Source organism: Trachurus trachurus (genome assembly GCF_905171665.1).
Source record: "Trachurus trachurus genome assembly, chromosome: 9".
NCBI classification, from domain to species: Eukaryota; Metazoa; Chordata; class Actinopteri; order Carangiformes; family Carangidae; genus Trachurus; species Trachurus trachurus.
In genome coordinates this window covers 21,951,514-21,969,508 of record NC_139895.1, presented here as the reverse complement: position 1 = coordinate 21,969,508, position 17,995 = coordinate 21,951,514, and the positions used below count along the sequence as shown (strand labels likewise).

Here is a 17,995-nt window from a genome sequence, read left to right as displayed (position 1 = left end):
TGAGACCCTCTGCCGGGATAGAGCGTGGAGGAGGGGCCTTAGTGCCATATGGGGGACCGATTGTTGAAATGGATGCTCTCATTGGTGTAAAGTGCATCCCGTTGTTTGGACTTTTGCCAGATTCAGCATCCAACCACTCACTCCTGCTGCAAACTTTTCACACATTAGCTTCGATAATGTAGGGTGATAATGTAGATAAATGGCGGAAGCTGCAAGCTGATAAATATTCTTTAATCACGAAATAAATAAAAATAAATCTTATAAAGGCGTCTTTGTGTGGGAGGTGGAATCTTTACATGTGACCAGTATCCTATTATTCATATCATTCAACCTTAAAACCCATTGATAAATAAATAATAACTTGCATTTTTCTAACAAAATAATTCATATTTCTATGTAGGTCTGGGTTTTTTTTTCTTCATAATAGCCACTTGTTCCTTTGGGTTTTCAGTTCTCCTGTATACACTGGGTTACCACTGGCCTGAATAGTCTTAACAGCAAATCCTATTTGGTCTATTCACCCGAATCAAAATTTAACACAAGTGCGCTCTCGACAGGCGCGTATTCAGCAGCTCGACCGTCTGCTCCTTTGAACGCAGTGATTCCGCTGAGGAGGCATCGCATCAGTGTCAGCCGCAACAATGGCCGTCTGGTTGGTCCATCAATCTCCGACAGCAGCAGAGAGCGCCGCGCTCTGATTGGCGTTTGGACCGCTGCCTGACAGAGCCCGAAATGAGTTCTTAATCAATACAACGACCGTCTTACCAAACCCAGACTGGTCATAAACAACTGCTTAAAAATGATTCCTCAAGTTACTGGAGAAAAGTAGACCTAATAAGTGGATAGGAACGTTTTGGATACAGTCTAACAAAGTTTATGTGGCTGCTGAGTTGGATAATTTCTTGTAACAATTTGTAACCACCAAAAACAAATAGGCCTAAACGTTTCTTCTGTTTGTGTACAAATGTAATCTCATATGTTAGATATTTCACATAACATCAGCATTTAAGTTAAGAGTTTAATTTTTATTGTTAAACTGTTTTAGCGCCCAAATAAAAACTATATAGATATATATCTTGTTTTAGAGCACTTTTGCGGACAAAAAATTAATTTCCGCTCCCGTTCTATTGGCGATGAAAAGGAAAGTTTTTTTTTTTTCTCCAACCTTGGTTCCTCGCCCCTCGCCGAGACTATTGTCTCTGTGTAGAGTTTGTGCGCCTGGACAATGAATGTAAATCTCCCCCCTTGGAACCCGCCCCAACCCACCATCTGCCAGCGCGGGACAAAGTCAGATGTTCCCCCAATTATGGGAGCAGTCTTGGGGAATCCTGCTGCCGAGTCTCCGCCCTGTCGCCATGTCCCTCACACACTTCCCCTAAAATGATTGACAGCTCTATTTAACCATGAAAAATCTAGATATGATGACACGCTTAAAAAAAATTCCTCCACTTATTGCAAACGTTCTAGACAGGGTTTTTTTTTTTTAATTAATCATACATGGATTTATTTGCTCGTTCAGTTTCAAACAAGCAGTAGGCCTACACGTGCAGTGCGTCCAGACTCCAGAGCAGTGTTTCTGTGGCTTGTTGGAACAACTCAGGGAGCTGATGCAGAATGACTGGGCAGGCTATGCGCTGGAAATCAAAGCTACTGTTTCCCAAAGAGAAAATGTGAAATAAAAAGTGGATTTAGACACCACGTTAGACACGTTAGTTAATATAGGCTAATGAGGGTGATAGTTTGTGTCATTAAAAAGTTATGCGCACCAACGGGCCTATTCCATAACATAGCATTTTATTGACTCCAGGATAGTCCTTTTTTCAAAAGAACACATTTGTTGCACTTTTAATGGAGAGTCTTGTGATAACATTTAAAAAAAGTTTGTCAGTCCTCTTCTAGATTTATCTCTTGGCTTAATCGATATTATTCCAATCACTTCACCATGACCGTCTGCTGTCAAGTAGGCTAGGCATGCATGCTAAAAGTTTGTTTATAATCTTAATAGCCCAAAGTGCTTCTTTTGCAATCAAGTGACTGATCTTGTCTCCACTTCGGCCCCACAGGTGCGAGAGTTGTCTAAATGTGTGAGTGTGTGCCGGGGGGAGCGAAGAGCCGGGGCGAAAAAAGGGGGGAATTAGTCAAACCACAAACGTCTTTCTAATCAATTTAATCCGTTGAGGCGGTCAGCCCGTGTGTTTCAGAGTGGGGATGTGGGGTGGTGGGAAAGAGGGGGGGGGGGGGGGGGTTGGTGATCAGTGACTGCTAAACCAAACAATGGGGTATCGTGTGCCGTTCGTCCTCTCCGGCATTTCCCTGCTCCCATGGGACACCCAGAGCCACTCTCTGTGGATGGCACTGTGTCCACGGAGGTCAGAGGGGGCGTGGTCTCTCTCTCTCTCTCTCTCTCTCTCTCTCTCTCTCTCTCTCTCTCTGTGCGTTCGTGCGCGCGCGCGCGTGGTGTGTGTGTTTGTGTGTGTGTGTGCGTGTGTGTGGTGGGGGGGGGGGGGGGGGGGGGGGGTGCTGGAGAAGCAGCAGCTGGTTCCCGTCCCTTCTCACCCTGCAGAAAACAACAGGGCTAATGCGGCCCACCACGTCTCCAATCGATCGCCTTATATTGCTGTTTTTTTGTTTTGTTTGTTGACTTATATTTAGGCAGGGATGCAGATCCCCTGGGGAGTGTCTGCATGCGCAATTAAAGTGACCACCTCCAGCTTCGTTCCTTAATATCAAAAACCATCATTTGCTAATCGTTTACGTATAGCTAACAAACACTGTGGTTCAGGCCTGTTGTTATTTGGTTCAATCAGAAGGTTAATTTAAATTAAAATGAACCTTCTGTGGTCGCAGGTAATTTCAGGAACAGATAGGCTAGCACAAGTCTTAAGCCGATCCATGAGCACAAAATTGTAAGGCGTCCTGAAGCATTAGGCCCAGTTATTACACAAGTAGCTGCTTTTCAATAAAACAAAATAAGTAAAAAAAAATAGTCCACATTGTGAAAGGCAACTATTTCTTAGAGTGAGACGTTTTGGTTTTTATTTTATTTTATTAGTTTGTATACAGTATCTGCTTTTATTATTTCAAACTTTGATTCACAATTAACCTTACTACAATATAAGAAGTAGTATGACCATTACAATATGCGATGTTTCCCTTCAGGGTCTCTGTAAGAAGTGTACAGAAGAGGGGGGGGGGGGGGGGGGGCTGATATAAATCACTCAATACTCAAGGACTCGAAAGACACAAAAATACTACAACAAAGTGGTTAAAAATATTCTTCTTTCTTTTCAATGTGTTTTCTTAGCAAGCCAATAAGGCAGCAATCTCTCCTTTTCTTCTTCCTCTTGTTCTTTCTTTCTTTCTTTCTTTCTTTCTTTCTTTCTTTCATACCTTCCTTCCTTTTTTAATATCACAATAACACAAGACCACAACCTAGCCTATGTGTTTCAAGCAAATATGAGAAATTATGACAAACCAAAATCTAAGCGAGTCTATATGTGCAAATCACCACAATATGCATCAGCTTTAAGACCCTTAGTGCAGTTACCGAAATTCATCCAAACCCACAGGTTGTGCTTATGCTTATGCCTTGCTTGAAAACTTGGATGTTAGCGCCATCTGCTGGTCTGTTTAGGACCACAATCAGCTGGGACTGCAACAATTTTACATTATCTTGTGAACTACTGTTACTGTTTTGTAACAGTCTCTCTCTCAAAACCACAAGTCAATCTCCAAAACAAACATTTATTGATGTTAAACATAAAGTGACATCATGTCTTACACGTTAATTTTGGATAATGCTCCAAAAACAAAAAATCAATTGAAAATTACATGTTACAATTTATGCTTATTTCAATCATTGATCACATTAATTGTCCAGAAAAAGGTTGTAACAAAAGTAAGACAAGAAAATACTTAATTCAAAAAGACAGGAGAAAATATGAAGTCAGGTAGTGCTGATTTCGATTTTTTTTACATTCACCAGTGCGTGTATGAGTGAACCATCAATATTTTGTACAATTTGAAACTTCTAAATATTTGAATAGTTCCTATAAGCAAGATTGCCAGCAATATGTCAGCAGTGACATTACAAGTTATTTTGTCTTCAGTTGCTTATGAGCACAGTGACCTCAACATTTATGGGTGCCACTGGTAAAATAAAAAAAAAGTTTAAAAAAAAAGTAAAAAGAGTGACTTCAGAAAACTCTCGGCATTGCCCTGATATGCTACTCCGTGAACAGCAGATGCCCTGAGAAGAAGCTGTCACTAGTGATACTACTGCCACCATGGTTGGCCACCAGCCAGACTTGGTCTCCCTTCTGAAGTCTAACATATGTTTGACCACTGGCTGTGGTGAACCCATTCTGCCGTGTGGTGAATGAGTGGACAATCAGATCTCCATTACGCATCAGATCTATACTGGCTTCATTCCTGTTGATCGTACAGTGGAACTGAAACTCGTAAACACCTGGATGTTGACAGGTGAAAACCCCTGTGTCGACATCATAGCTGTTCTGTCCATTGTAGATCACATCATGGAAGGGGATGGGTGAGCTAGTTTTGGGGAAATTGTTGCCCAGTCGTACTGAGAATGCAACATTCTGCTCTTTGTAGACTTTTGGCTTAGGTGTTGTTCCTCCTGTGTGAAAAACAATGTGATTTTTTTTATCTATTGCACCTTCACATTGCATTCACATTAAGAACATTAACAATGAATCAGTATTTATCAATAATAGAGGAAGAGGTGGTAGACTTACCTGATGATGTCTGTGATCCACCTGTGGTTCCTCCTACAGAAGATTAAAGGTCAAAATGTGAAAAAATTGTATCAATGGAACCATAACATTATGAAGCGACAATAAAATAACATTTTAAAGTAGTACTTTGAGAACATTAACTTCAATTTTTATCGATAATATCAGAAGAAGAGGTGGTAGACTTACCTGGTGATCCTTGTGATCCACTTGTGTTTCCTCCTACAGAAGATTAAAGGTGAAAATCAGTATTCCCAAACTACTTCAGTGTTGGCACAAGTCATCATCAGCTGTGTCAAGCAAATTTCAGTACATCAACTCACCATCACTCCATGGACTGAGGTCAAAGGCAGGGATGTCCTCACACCTGGCGTAACCAGATCCTCGAGGTCTGTACTGGAAGGGTCTTTCAGGTACCTCAGTGATGTCAGTGTTGTCACAGATGATGCGAGCAAGTGATGTTTCCCTCAGGGACTCCCTCTGAGCATCAGTGAAGACTCCATCATTCTCCCACCAAAGCCTGATATTGAACAGGTTGTTAGCATGTCATTGCAAAGGAAACATACGGGTGCTGCTAAAAGCTGTATCCACATATTTAAGTAATGTCTGTGGAGGTGAATATACCTGTCTCCCTGGCGGATCCTCTGGAACTGAGTGGAAATCAAGCAGGCAAACAGAGGTCCCACTCTTCCTCCAGGGACAAATGGCTCGGACACCCCTCCCAGCCACACGTCAATGTTGTCGGGTGTGCGATAGAGATCCAAGAGGTGCTTGGCTAGTTTAGTGTTGTTCAAAACTGTTGCCAACTCAGCCTGAGTTTTGGGTTGTGACAGTCCGCAGAACCCACGCCATTTGTTGTAACCTGAAAAGGAAGATAACGCGCTGTAAAACACCCAAAAGTCTGCACATTCTCAACATAGCATATACAAAGCTATAGGGCCAAATAAATACCAGGTAGTCCATGGTCTCTTCCTCTCTGCATGTTGAGTGCTCCCAGATCCAGAGCCAATTCAAAGGAGAATTGGAAAAGCCTGTCCCTCAGCTCATCAGTCATCATCTGATCCTGTGTGTTCAGCTTCGCCTGGCGGCCCACCAGCCCCCTCAGCACTGGGTCCAATCCACCTGTAAAGCATTAAAGGGCGTTTAATTCTGATCACTTGTGTTTACTCTCTCTGTTTCGAAGAACTACAGATCTTACAGATCTTTGCTCTACCTTCAAAGACGATCCTCCATGGTGCAAAGAAGGCTCTGTGAAGCAGTGGGGAGGGATAATCAGAGCTCTCCTGATAGTCCTCATCAAGCCGAAACATGAAAGGCTGAACCATCAGGTGAGCAAATCGGTAGGCAGCTGTGGCAAACACATTGGAGATGCTGGGATCCACGTTTTCATCATAACCAGGATAGGTGGAAAGCTGCCTGGCAATGAAGTCTGGACCAACAATGTGGAGCAAGTAGTCTCTGAAAGTAAGAACCTGAAAACAAAATGAATCGGAGTCAGATCAACCCTTACCCCGATCAAGGACACAGTTCTTGATGCAAGGTTTGTGCTCTTCATAGAGCTGAGCCCCTCCCTCACCTGGAAGTATCCACCCATGATCTTGCGGGCCTCCTGGTAGAGTCTCTCTCCGCCCCAGTGAGGATTGAGCTTGGCGAGGGCACGAGCCAAACGATTGTGCTCACGCATCATCAGTGTGTGCAGAGAGGTCAGACCAATGTTCTCATTGCTGCGCTCATCACCTGGACGAAAAAGTACAACGCAGATTTTAATGAATACAACTAAAGTTGTTTTACTTGGATCAACCACAATGTGTGGTTGATGCTTGAACTGGAATCAGCAAGTCAGTGCTTTTGTTGCTACTCACCGGCCAGAAAGCAGGGCACCTCCTCCGCATTAACATCATTAGTAATGCGGGCTCGTGAAGCACACATGTTGGCACCCATGTTGGTGAAGGGCAGGAGCTCACGGCCATTGTCAGTAAACTTTGTGTTGACCCTCAAAAGACCCTCGTCTGTGGTCAGGTTGCGTAGGAAACGAGCTTTGGCGTCGTCTGAGCCGTAGACCTGACCCACATCAAGGAAAGCTGTGAGAGAGTTCATCTGCTGACGGACAGTACTCGCACCGAAGATGTGGCCTGTGTTGCCTGAACCGCAGCCTGCTGTTGAGCGGAAGAAGGGCATGCACTCCTCTGACCCTTTATGAAAACGGGGGTCGTTCTTAGGAATCTATTCAGACAACAAGAGGCAGTTAGTTAGCATTAAGTTTGTCAGTTCTTTAGGTGTTTCACCTGTTCTCTTTCATAAAGCAGTGACACTGACCTTGATGGGGAAGCAGGGCTCTGTGCGTTCACAGCTTTTATCACAGTCAATGCCGTTATTGAAGGAGCGGATGACAGGAGAGTGAGGAGTGAAGGTCAGATCGTGGTCTGTCCACTGGCCAAAGATCGTCACCAAGTGAGTGTAGAGTGGGTCGCTCTCCACGTCAGCGTTGGCTGCGCTCAGAATCCGGTTGGACACTTCCCTGACCTGGGGATGTAGAATGAAAGTGATTAATTTACCGATCACTGTTCTCTTATTTAAAGGGATAGTTCAAATAGTTCAACACTTTGGTAAATTGGCCCATTGCCATAATCCCTATAGTTTTAGGAGTAGGTTTGTTACCTTTAATTGTCGGTGCAAGATATTTTTAGAACGGCGGAGCAGAGCCGCGAGCTGCTCAGAGCTAAGCTACGGAGGCTAACTATCCCTTTAACAAGTGAGGAATATGTGATTAAACAATTGAATGTATAACTTGTTTTATATCACAATATTCACAGTTTGCATAGTACTTAATGACCTATTTTATGATATATAAATTTGCGCTACCAGTGGCAGAAGATGTCCATTGACTCTCAGCCCATGGGACCAGCCTTTAGGTAGAGAGAGGCCATCCTCATACTCAGCAGGGAGCCAGCGGGTGAAAGGGACGTTGGAGGATCCCCATCTAGTGTTTTCTCTGTATGGGAGAAAACAAATCCATTATTTCTCTCTGTTTTCCTTTCTGTTTTAGGAGGTCATTTTTCTGGCATGTCACACTTATTAAACGTTCTTACAGTAACTGGGAGATCACAGAGAAAAGGAGACATGTGGTCAGGAACATCACATCACTTGCCTTGCTGTCATTTTTGGCCATTTGAAAATTACCGAACTGAAAAATAAATGTCCCTCACCTGTTGTTGCAGGTGCTGCTTGGAGTGCGAAACCTGTTTAAGTCGGGAGTTGTAGTACAAGAGGGGACCCGGTGTCTGGGTGAGCAGCCTGTAAGCTCAGAGATGACCTCCAGGTCCTCCTCAGAGATCAGATCTAAAGAAGAAGAAAAAAAAACAAACTCAGCTGTAGCCGACTTGCACACATATGTACAAGCATCAATCAGAGAATCTGTTAAGACCACATACCTGTGGCATTGATGGAGCGTTTTGGGCGTCTGTTGAGAGACCTCTTCAACATCTTAACAGCTACGTCCATATAGTCTGCAGCACGGGCAGCCGTACGGGTTGGTCCAACGGGTTGTTTCTCCAGTCGCAGAACATCTGAAGGATGCGCTGCATTCCGCCTCACACGGTCAAGGCTCCTGCATCGAGTGGTCAGGTAAGATTTAGCTATTAATTCAGAATAACATAATTTACAACCATTGGGTTGTTTTTTCTGATAGTAAAAATTAACAACAGAAAGCCTCTCATCTGATTTGCACACTCACTCCTGTCTGGAATATTCATAGGCGTTATCCACAGTGGCCTTGGCCGCTTTCACTAGTTCTGCAATCATACTCCGGCTCAAATGGGACTCTGAAAAAAAAAGTGTCTTATTTCACTTTTGTTGATGCGATGTCAAATAGGTAGACACATAGGCTACTAATAATAAATTGGATTAGTGTGAGATAAGATTTGTTGGTTACACAACAAATCAGATCTCTTTGGAGGTGACACTCACCAGCGTCCACCTGCCACTGCAAGGACAGGCAAAGTGTCGCAGCCAGCAAAAACAGAAAACGACCCATTTCTGCAAGATCAAAATTATCCAGTCATTCAAGCACTGGTCAAATAACTCAAACTCATATTCATATTATAATTTTGAAGTATTATTATTATTATTATTATTTTTTAATCAAAATGTACCTGAAAACAAATATTAGGCTATTTAAAACAATATAAAGGAGAACAGGCTTCGTATAGCGTACGTATTGATAAAAGCTGTAAAAATAAACAGCGTTAGTTACCTGCATGTGAAAAGCTGAAGTTCAAGTCCTCTGTTGCTCAACACCTTCTAACTTGAATTTGCTGCTACTGTCACGATCACTGCTACCGTAGGCCTACTTTTATAGCTATTGTGACGCGTCACGGGTATTTTTTTCTCAGCAAGCATAGCTATATCATTTTCCTTCCTAGTTCCGCCTCCCTGTCGAGAAAAGCCTCTCATGCAGGCTAATTACTGAAACCAACCTCTGAAGAACTCACACCTCTCACTGACCTAAAGGTCATTAGGTGAATGCCTCTGTAACGCAATTAGCAAGCCAACAAGGAAGGTAACATTAAACATTATTACACACATGTTAACATATTATTCGTTATTATCATTGTAATTTTTCATGTTTTTCAGGTGCATCAAAGCTGCGGGGCCATGCTTCTCTTGAACAAATGTTCTGATGAAACAACACCGTTACAGGATCTATAAATCTAGGCTTCTCTTATGCACCCTATAAGTTGAAGTGAAATGCATTTATTCTGTCTTCATCTCTATTTTTATTTCATCTAAATTTAACGGTTTTTGTTGCAGATTTTGGAAAACATTTGGAAAGTGCTACAACCATTTAATGAAAGCCTAAAATAATCCTTGTCATAGGCTAATTCAGAGGAAAGCACTTGTTATTTGAATTTATTTTCTTTTTTCTTTTTTTAAATTTAAAATAGGCCAAAGGAGGAAAAAAAAATCAGAACAAGAAATACAGCTCGGTGTTGTTGGGGAATGCCAGGTATCTGTACTGGAAACATTCCCGACATTCTTTGGCAACCAGTCTGACATTGAATTGCGTGACAAGATAAAAGACACCAACTTCCTGAAGCTAAGCAGAGCTTGTCTCTATGCTGTAAACAAAACAAAATAAAAAATAGAATAAAATAAATGCTCTGAAACTAGCCTCGATCTAGTTTTTGCTCCGTTTGGATCCCAATCAAATATAGATTATAGGAGGTTAGCCCTGAACACAATCAAGTCGCTAAAATTTTGATGTCAAAGGAAATTCAGTTTCTTGGCAGCATATTGCCACGTTAAGTTTCAACTCAGCTGATATTTCTATGCATTTAAATCTGCCCGCATTTGTTGCAGTGTGATCATGACACTTGTTCACTAATAGTAGGCCTATATGCTTTATTGTCATTGCACATTTCTATACAACGAGACTTACTAATAATAATAGGACATAAATATAAGTAATAAAGAACATATATAAAAGAACACGGAATACAAGGTCAGAGTGACCATCAAATATAAAGTGCATGTAGGCTAAGATGCAAGTCCAGAAAGATGCCACAGTCCACATCAGGCTTCCAACCCTTTCCTCATTCAAGACAACTCTAATTAGGCTACTACCGAACTCTTTTGTTCCTGATCAAGAAAAAATTCAGAACACGCCACACGGAAATAGGACAATAATAGGCCAATTTATAGTGCCAGGCATCAAAGTTACAGGAAACGACATTTTAATCTGAGCCATTGTCTTTGAGGCGCGCTGGCACACTTGGAGCGAAAACGTGTTGGCTTTCAATTGTAGATGCCTCATTTGACAGGAATGAACGAATTAAGCCTTGGGAAGAAACGCTTATTTAGTAGCTTAAGGTTAAAACAAAAAAACAAAAAAAGAAAGTGCACAGTCTATCACGGACACAGGTGGAAGGCTTATTTTTGTTCATTTGTAGTAGCTATACGGATGGCTACCGTTTGAGAAGAAAAATAAAATAGGCTAGCCCATCTTAAATAAATAAAAATATATACAAATAAATAAATATATAAATAATAATAATAATAATAATAATAATAATAATAATAATAATAATAATAATAATAATAGGCCTCTCTGATGATTTTTTAAAAATCATTATTATTAATTATGGTCTAGCCACACACACGCACACACACAGCTCCTATTTAGCCAGTGGTTCGGTCCTGCCCACTGAGGCTATCCAGGCCCGGCTGAGGCATGGCGGCTGGCAGTAAGACTTTTGGTTATTAAGTTTAAATTAATGTTGGCACTTGTGCTGTAAAAGATGCTTTACACTTCCCATACATGACTGGCATTAGTTGGTGTGCCTATGTTAAAGCCCAGGCAGTAATTTGCATCCAGTATTTTTAGAACAATTGTCTTGTACACTTGAACGTTTGAGGGACTGCTTTAATTCTTCACTTTTGAGAGCGAAGTCATGAATGGAGGACTCAGCATAAATTCACTAACAGAAAATTATTGCGTGTATCACATTTCTGTAAGGATCTAGAGTGAGATAGCCTACACTCACCAACCCTCTTCCATTTTATTTTCTACACAGTCCACCTTCTGCCTGGCCCTATGAGGCACTGTCTGTCGAACAAAGAAAGCTTCTGTATCTGTATGTCACATTGGTGAAGGTTATGCACATCTCTGGTCTTTGAAAGAAACCAACACCAAGGAAGATATGAGGTATTCAAATCAGAGCCATGCTGTTGCATTCTGTGAACTAAGCCCTGCATTGGACACCTCCCGACACCAGAGGGCGCCAGAGTACACTTAAATATCCCGTGGAAACGTTCAGGAGGCTTTGATCGGACCAAAACGACCATTAATATGCATTGAAAAGAAATGAGGTTCAGCAAAATTGTGATATGGTCTTGGATGTGGAGTCTTGACTGTATTGCGTTCAGGCAAAATCAGCAGCTTTCTATTTAAAACAGAAATATGGTTCTATGTTGTTTGTAGCCTACTTATTTTGTTTGTTTGTTTTTTAATATTTCAACATTCTGCCACTGAAGAGCAGTAGCCTGAATTCCTAAAAATATGGTTCTATCCTGAGATAGGCTACGGCATTACGTCCTGGTTCGGTAATCTCACAGTAAAAAGCCAAATCTCAAATAGGCTAGGCTACTCAATCTGGTCAAGACGGCTAGCAAAATCTTGGGTTCCCCTGTCCCACGCACACCTCAAGATCTGTTTGAACAGGCCACCATTAGGTTGGCAAACTCTATTCTAGCAGATCCTACGCACGCACTTCTCCCTGAATATGAGCTCTTAAATTCAGGTAGAAGATAGCCTACCGAGTCCCCCTGTGCAGGCACAATCGCCTCAAAAACTCGTCCATCCCTCTGTCCATTAAATTTACGTCCATACATCTGCCACTAGTAGCCTACTTTCTGAGGCATATTGCACTTTAATGATTTTACTGTATGTTTATAGTAGCCGAGCTACTTCCCTGATGCTCTTCTCTTGTACTGTTTTTGTCTTTTTGTGAAGCAGCACTGCTCTCTGTCCGAGAGAAATTTCTCCCACGGGAGACTAATAAATGATTTTGACTTTTGACTTTGACTTTGATTTTGTTTGTTTGTTTTTTAATATTTCAACATTCTGCCACTGAAGAGCAGTAGCCTGAATTCCTAAAAGGCTGTAACACTTTTAGGAATTGTAGCGTTATTTATTTGATCTAAATAACATTGCAAAGTTTAAGACTATATGTAGGCTATAAAGCTAAGAAGAAATTATTACAATTCATGAGGTTTTTACATTAAAGTCAACTTTATTGTCAATTCTGCTATGTACTGCACCAACTCAGAAAGCAACAAACAACCAAGTAAGGATAATAAAAAAAAAAAAAATCAGTAGTATGTACAAATACATAACACAAATTATAAGGTACAATCTCAGTAGTTTCCGGTAAATGACAGGAGGCTGGAAAGGCTGTGTGAGGGGTGCGGTTGTTTTCTCCACATAGGTATTGTTCTAGCAAATGACGAGTTAGTTTTTCCTCATTCCTGCAGTTTGTGTCACCATTGAGATACCCATCAGTTGTGTGAACCACAAACTTTCTGAACAGATAGTGGAAGGTTACTTCCATCAAACACATCACACCAGTCCATCAGATTCATACTTAAAAACATTCAGTAACCTCCCATTTACTAAGAATGGGGGCGTAGTTGTGTTGCAAATAAAACAAAGCGAACAAAATGTGTCTGTATCGTGTATCATCTGGAATTTCAATCAGACAGAAGTTAATAAAATAAAAAAAACAGTAGTTTATTTGTTAAATTTTTAACATCAAATGACAAAATGTCTAACATTTCAGTTTCGGAAGAAAAAAAAAACATTCCAAAAGATTTATAAGTGTTACAGAATTTTTATTTCAGCAAATAGTTAAAGACAGTGTTTAGAAAAGAGAAAATGATTCATTCAAAAGAGAATTTGTTGCAGTCAATGTTTTAAATACTCAAATAATGCCGTTGCTTTCCTATTATCAAGGTTGAGTGCAATAAATTTTAATTTGTAACATATTTTGCCTTGACCTGATGTACAGCAAGAATACTACATGCATGGGCACACACACTATCAAAGACTTAAGTTATTTTAGCAAACTCTGCATTTCTCCATCAGTTTCAGTGCCATCTGTTGTTTGCTAATGGACATTGAACTTTTGTTCTATGTAACATCACTCTGTCAGCAAGGTTGACTACAAGAATTGCCAATTTTAACACTTTAGTTTGTCTTCAATTGCATTAGTAGCTTTAACCCTGACAAACTCTACTTGGAGAGTTTTGAGGGTGTCACAGATCAGCAGCTGGTTTCCTACTCCGTGAACAGCAGATGCCCTGAGAAGAAGCTGTCTCTGGTGATACCACTGCCACCATGGTTGGCCACCAGCCAGACTTGGTCTCCCTTCTGAAGCTTAACATATGTTTGACCACTGGCTGTGGTGAACCCATTCTGCCGTGTGGTGAATGAGTGGACAATCAGATCTCCATTACGCATCAGATCTATACTGGCATCATTCCTGTTGATTGTACAGTGGAACTGAAATTCATAAACACCTGGATGTTCACAAGTGAAAACCCCTGTGTTTACATCATAGCTGTTCTGTCCATTGTAGATCACATCATGGAAGGGGATGGGTGAGCTAGTTTTGGGGAAACTGTTGCCCAGTCGAACTGAGAATGCAACATTCTGCTCTTTGTAGACTTTTGGCTTAGGTGTTGCTCCTCCTGTGTGAAAAACAATGTGAAAAAAAATGTATCAATTGAACCTCACATTAAGAACATTAACAATAAATGAGTATTTTATCAGTAATAGAGGAAGAGGTGGTAGACTTACCTGGTGATGGCTGTGATCCACCTGTGTTTCCTCCTACAGAAGATTAAAGGTGAAAATCAGTATTCCCAAACTACTTCAGTGTTGGCACAAGTCATCATCAGCTGTGTCAAGCAAATTTCAGTACATCAACTCACCATCACTCCATGGACTGAGGTCAAAGGCAGGGATGTCCTCACACCTGGCGTAACCAGATCCTCGAGGTCTGTACTGGAAGGGTCTTTCAGGTACCTCAGTGATGTCAGTGTTGTCACAGATGATGCGAGCAAGTGATGTTTCCCTCAGGGACTCCCTCTGAGCATCAGTGAAGACTCCATCATTCTCCCACCAAAGCCTGATATTGAACAGGTTATTAGCATGTCATTGCAAAGGAAACATACGGGTGCTGCTAAAAGCTCTATCCACATATTTAAGTAATGTCTGTGGAGGTGAATATACCTGTCTCCCTGGCGGATCCTCTGGAACTGAGTGGAAATCAAGCAGGCAAACAGAGGTCCCACTCTTCCTCCAGGGACAAATGGCTCAGCCACCCCTCCCAGCCACACGTCAATGTTGTCGGGTGTGCGATAGAGATCCAGGAGGTGCTTGGCTAGTTCAGTGTTGTTCAAAACTGTTGCCAACTCAGCCTGAGTTTTGGGTTGTGACAGTCCGCAGAACCCACGCCATTTGTTGTAACCTGAAAAGGAAGTTAACGCGCTGTAAAACACCCAAAAGTCTGCACATGCTAAATACATTCTCAACATAGCATATACAAAGCTATAGGGTCAAATAAATACCAGGTATTCCATGGTCTCTTCCTCTCTGCATGTTGAGTGCTCCCAGATCCAGAGCCAATTCAAAGGAGAATTGGAAAAGCCTGTCCCTCAGCTCATCAGTCATCATCTGATTCTGTGTGTTCAGCTTGGCCTGGCGGCCCACCAGCCCCCTCAGCACTGGGTCCAATCCACCTGTAAAGCATTAAAGGGCGTTTAATTCTGATCACTTGTGTTTACTCTCTCTGTTTCGAAGAACTACAGATCTTACAGATCTTTGCTCTACCTTCAAAGACGATCCTCCATGGTGCAAAGAAGGCTCTGTGAAGCAGTGGGCTGGGGTATTCAGAGTGCTCCTGATAGTCCTCATCAAGCCGAAACATGAAAGGCTGAACCATCAAGTGAGCAAATCGGTAGGCAGCTGTGGCAAACACATTGGAGATGCTGGGATCCACGTTTTCATCATAACCAGGATAGGTGGAAAGCTGCCTGGCAATGAAGTCTGGACCAACAATGTGGAGCAAGTAGTCTCTGAAAGTAAGAACCTGAAAACAAAATGAATCGGAGTCAGATCAACCCTTACCCCGATCAAGGACACAGTTCTTGATGCAAGGTATGTGCTCTTCATAGAGCTGAGCCCCTCCCTCACCTGGAAGTATCCACCCATGATCTTGCGGGCCTCCTGGTAGAGTCTCTCTCCACCCCAGTGAGGATTGAGCTTGGCGAGGGCACGAGCCAAACGATTGTGCTCACGCATCATCAGTGTGTGCAGCGAGGTCAGACCAATGTTCTCATTGCTGCGCTCATCACCTGGACGAAAAAGTACAACGCAGATTTTAATGAATACAACTAAAGTTGTTTTATTTGGATCAACCACAACGTGTGGTTGATGCTTGAACTGGAATCAGCAAGTCAGTGCTTTTGTTGCTACTCACCGGCCAGAAAGCAGGGCACCTCCTCAGCCTCAACGTCATTAGTAATGCGGGCTCGTGAAGCACACATGTTGGCACCCATGTTGGTGAAGGGCAGGAGCTCACGGCCATTGTCAGTAAAATTTGTGTTGACCCTCAAAAGACCCTCGTCTGTGGTCAGGTTGCGTAGGAAACGAGCTTTGGCGTCGTCTGAGCCGTAGACCTGACCCACATCAAGGAAAGCTGTGAGAGAGTTCATCTGCTGACGGACAGTACTCGCACCGAAGATGTGGCCTGTGTTGCCTGAACCGCAGCCTGCTGTTGAGCGGAAGAAGGGCATGCACTCCTCTGACCCTTCATGAAAACGGGGGTCGTTCTTAGGAATCTATTCAGACAACAAGAGGCAGTTAGCATTAAGTTTGTCAGTTCTTTAGGTGTTTCACCTGTTCTCCTTTATAAAGCAGTGACACTGACCTTGATGGGGAAGCAGGGCTCTGTGCGTTCACAGCTTTTATCACAGTCAATGCCGTTATTGAAGGAGCTGATGACAGGAGAGTGAGGAGTGAAGGTCAGATCGTGGTCTGTCCACTGGCCAAAGATCGTCACCAAGTGAGTGTAGAGTGGGTCGCTCTCCACGTCAGCATTGGCTGCGCTCAGAATCCGGTTGGACACTTCCCTGACCTGGGGACAGGATATAGACAATGAAAGTGATTAATTTACTGGTCACTGTTTATCTCTTATTCTTCACTTACAAGTGAGGAAGATGTGATTAAACAATTGAATGTATAACTTGTTTTATATCACGATTATTCACAGTTTTTCAGTACTTAATAACCTATTTTATGATATATAAATTTGGGCTACCAGTGGTAGATGATGTCCATTGACTCTCAGCCCATGGGACCAGCCTTTAGGTAGAGAGAGGCCATCCTCATACTCAGCAGGGAGCCAGCGGGTGAAAGGGACGTTGGAGGATCCCCATCTAGTGTTTTCTCTGTATGTGAGAAAACAAATCCATTATTTCTCTCTGTTGTCTTTTCTATTTTAGGAGATCATTTTTCTGGCATGTCACACTTATTAAATGTTCTTAACTGGGAGATCACAGAGAAAAGGACACATGTGGTCAGGAACATCACATCACTTGCCTTGCTGTCATTTTTGGCCATTTGAAAATTACCAAACTGAAAAATAAATGTCCCTCACCTGTTGTTGCAGGTGCTGCTTGGAGTGCGAAACCTGTTTAAGTCGGGAGTTGTAGTACAAGAGGGGACCCGGTGTCTGGGTGAGCAGCCTGTAAGCTCAGAGATGACCTCCAGGTCCTCCTCAGAGATCAGATCTAAAGAAGAAGAAGAAAAAACAAACTCAGCTGTAGCCGACTTGCACACATATGTACAAGCATCAATCAGAGAATCTGTTAAGACCACATACCTGTGGCATTGATGGAGCGTTTTGGGCGTCTGTTGAGAGACCTCTTCAACATCTTAACAGCTACGTCCATATAGTCTGCAGCACGGGCAGCCGTACGGGTTGGTCCAACGGGTTGTTTCAGCAGTCGCAGAACATCTGAAGGATGCGCTGCATTCCGCCTCACACGGTCAAGGCTCCTGCATCGAGTGGTCAGGTAAGATTTATTCATTCATAATAATATAATTTACCACCATAGGGTTATTTTTCTGACAGTAAAAATTAACAACAGAAAGCCTCTCATCTGATTTGCACACTCACTCCTGTCTGGAATATTCATAGGCGTTATCCACAGTGGCCTTGGCCGCTTTCACTAGTTCTGCAATCATACTCCGGCTCAAATGGGACTCTGAAAAAAAAGTGTCTTATTTCACTTCGGCCTATGGTTCACCTTTAATGCAGATGTTTTTGCCCAGTGTATTTCTGATGCCACATAGCACAGTATAGTATATATACAGAGTACCCAAACATTGGCTACACTTGTTTAATTGTGCAATGTTAAATATGTTGAAACATACAATAATAAATTGGATTAGTGTAGCTTAGTTACACAACAAATTAATATAGCTCCTTGAAAATGACACTCACCAGCATCCACCTGCCACTGCAAGGACAGGCAAAGTGTCGCAGCCAGCAAACACAGAAAAGGACCCATCTCTGTAAAACAGATAAAAAATTCTCCAGTCATTCAAGCACTCAAATAACTTCAAAATGTATCTGAAAACAAATAGCTATTCATAAATATAAAGGAAAATACATTAA

The 17,995-nt window shown here is 42.1% G+C and overlaps 2 protein-coding genes across 2 annotated transcripts; both read right to left on the bottom strand.

Moving 5' to 3' along the window:
* Nucleotides 1-4,226: 4,226 nt before the first annotated feature.
* On the bottom strand, nucleotides 4,227-8,787 carry LOC310991025 (eosinophil peroxidase-like; the record flags this gene model as incomplete). Its single annotated transcript, XM_083978594.1, has 13 exons — nucleotides 4,227-4,639; nucleotides 5,078-5,274; nucleotides 5,379-5,616; nucleotides 5,706-5,876; nucleotides 5,968-6,226; nucleotides 6,331-6,491; nucleotides 6,617-6,977; nucleotides 7,071-7,277; nucleotides 7,617-7,746; nucleotides 7,961-8,093; nucleotides 8,186-8,361; nucleotides 8,488-8,575; nucleotides 8,721-8,787. 13 exons carry the CDS (start codon nucleotides 8,785-8,787, stop codon nucleotides 4,227-4,229), a joined length of 2,601 nt encoding a protein of 866 aa, XP_083834720.1.
* A 4,800-nt stretch (nucleotides 8,788-13,587) lies between these two features.
* LOC310991024 (eosinophil peroxidase-like) lies at nucleotides 13,588-17,888 on the bottom strand (the record flags this gene model as incomplete). The annotated part of the gene is made up of 13 exons (XM_083978593.1): nucleotides 13,588-14,000; nucleotides 14,244-14,440; nucleotides 14,545-14,782; nucleotides 14,883-15,053; nucleotides 15,145-15,403; nucleotides 15,508-15,668; nucleotides 15,794-16,154; nucleotides 16,244-16,450; nucleotides 16,634-16,763; nucleotides 16,973-17,105; nucleotides 17,198-17,373; nucleotides 17,495-17,582; nucleotides 17,822-17,888. 13 exons carry the CDS (start codon nucleotides 17,886-17,888, stop codon nucleotides 13,588-13,590), a joined length of 2,601 nt encoding a protein of 866 aa, XP_083834719.1.
* Between the last annotated feature and the right edge of the window lie 107 nt (nucleotides 17,889-17,995).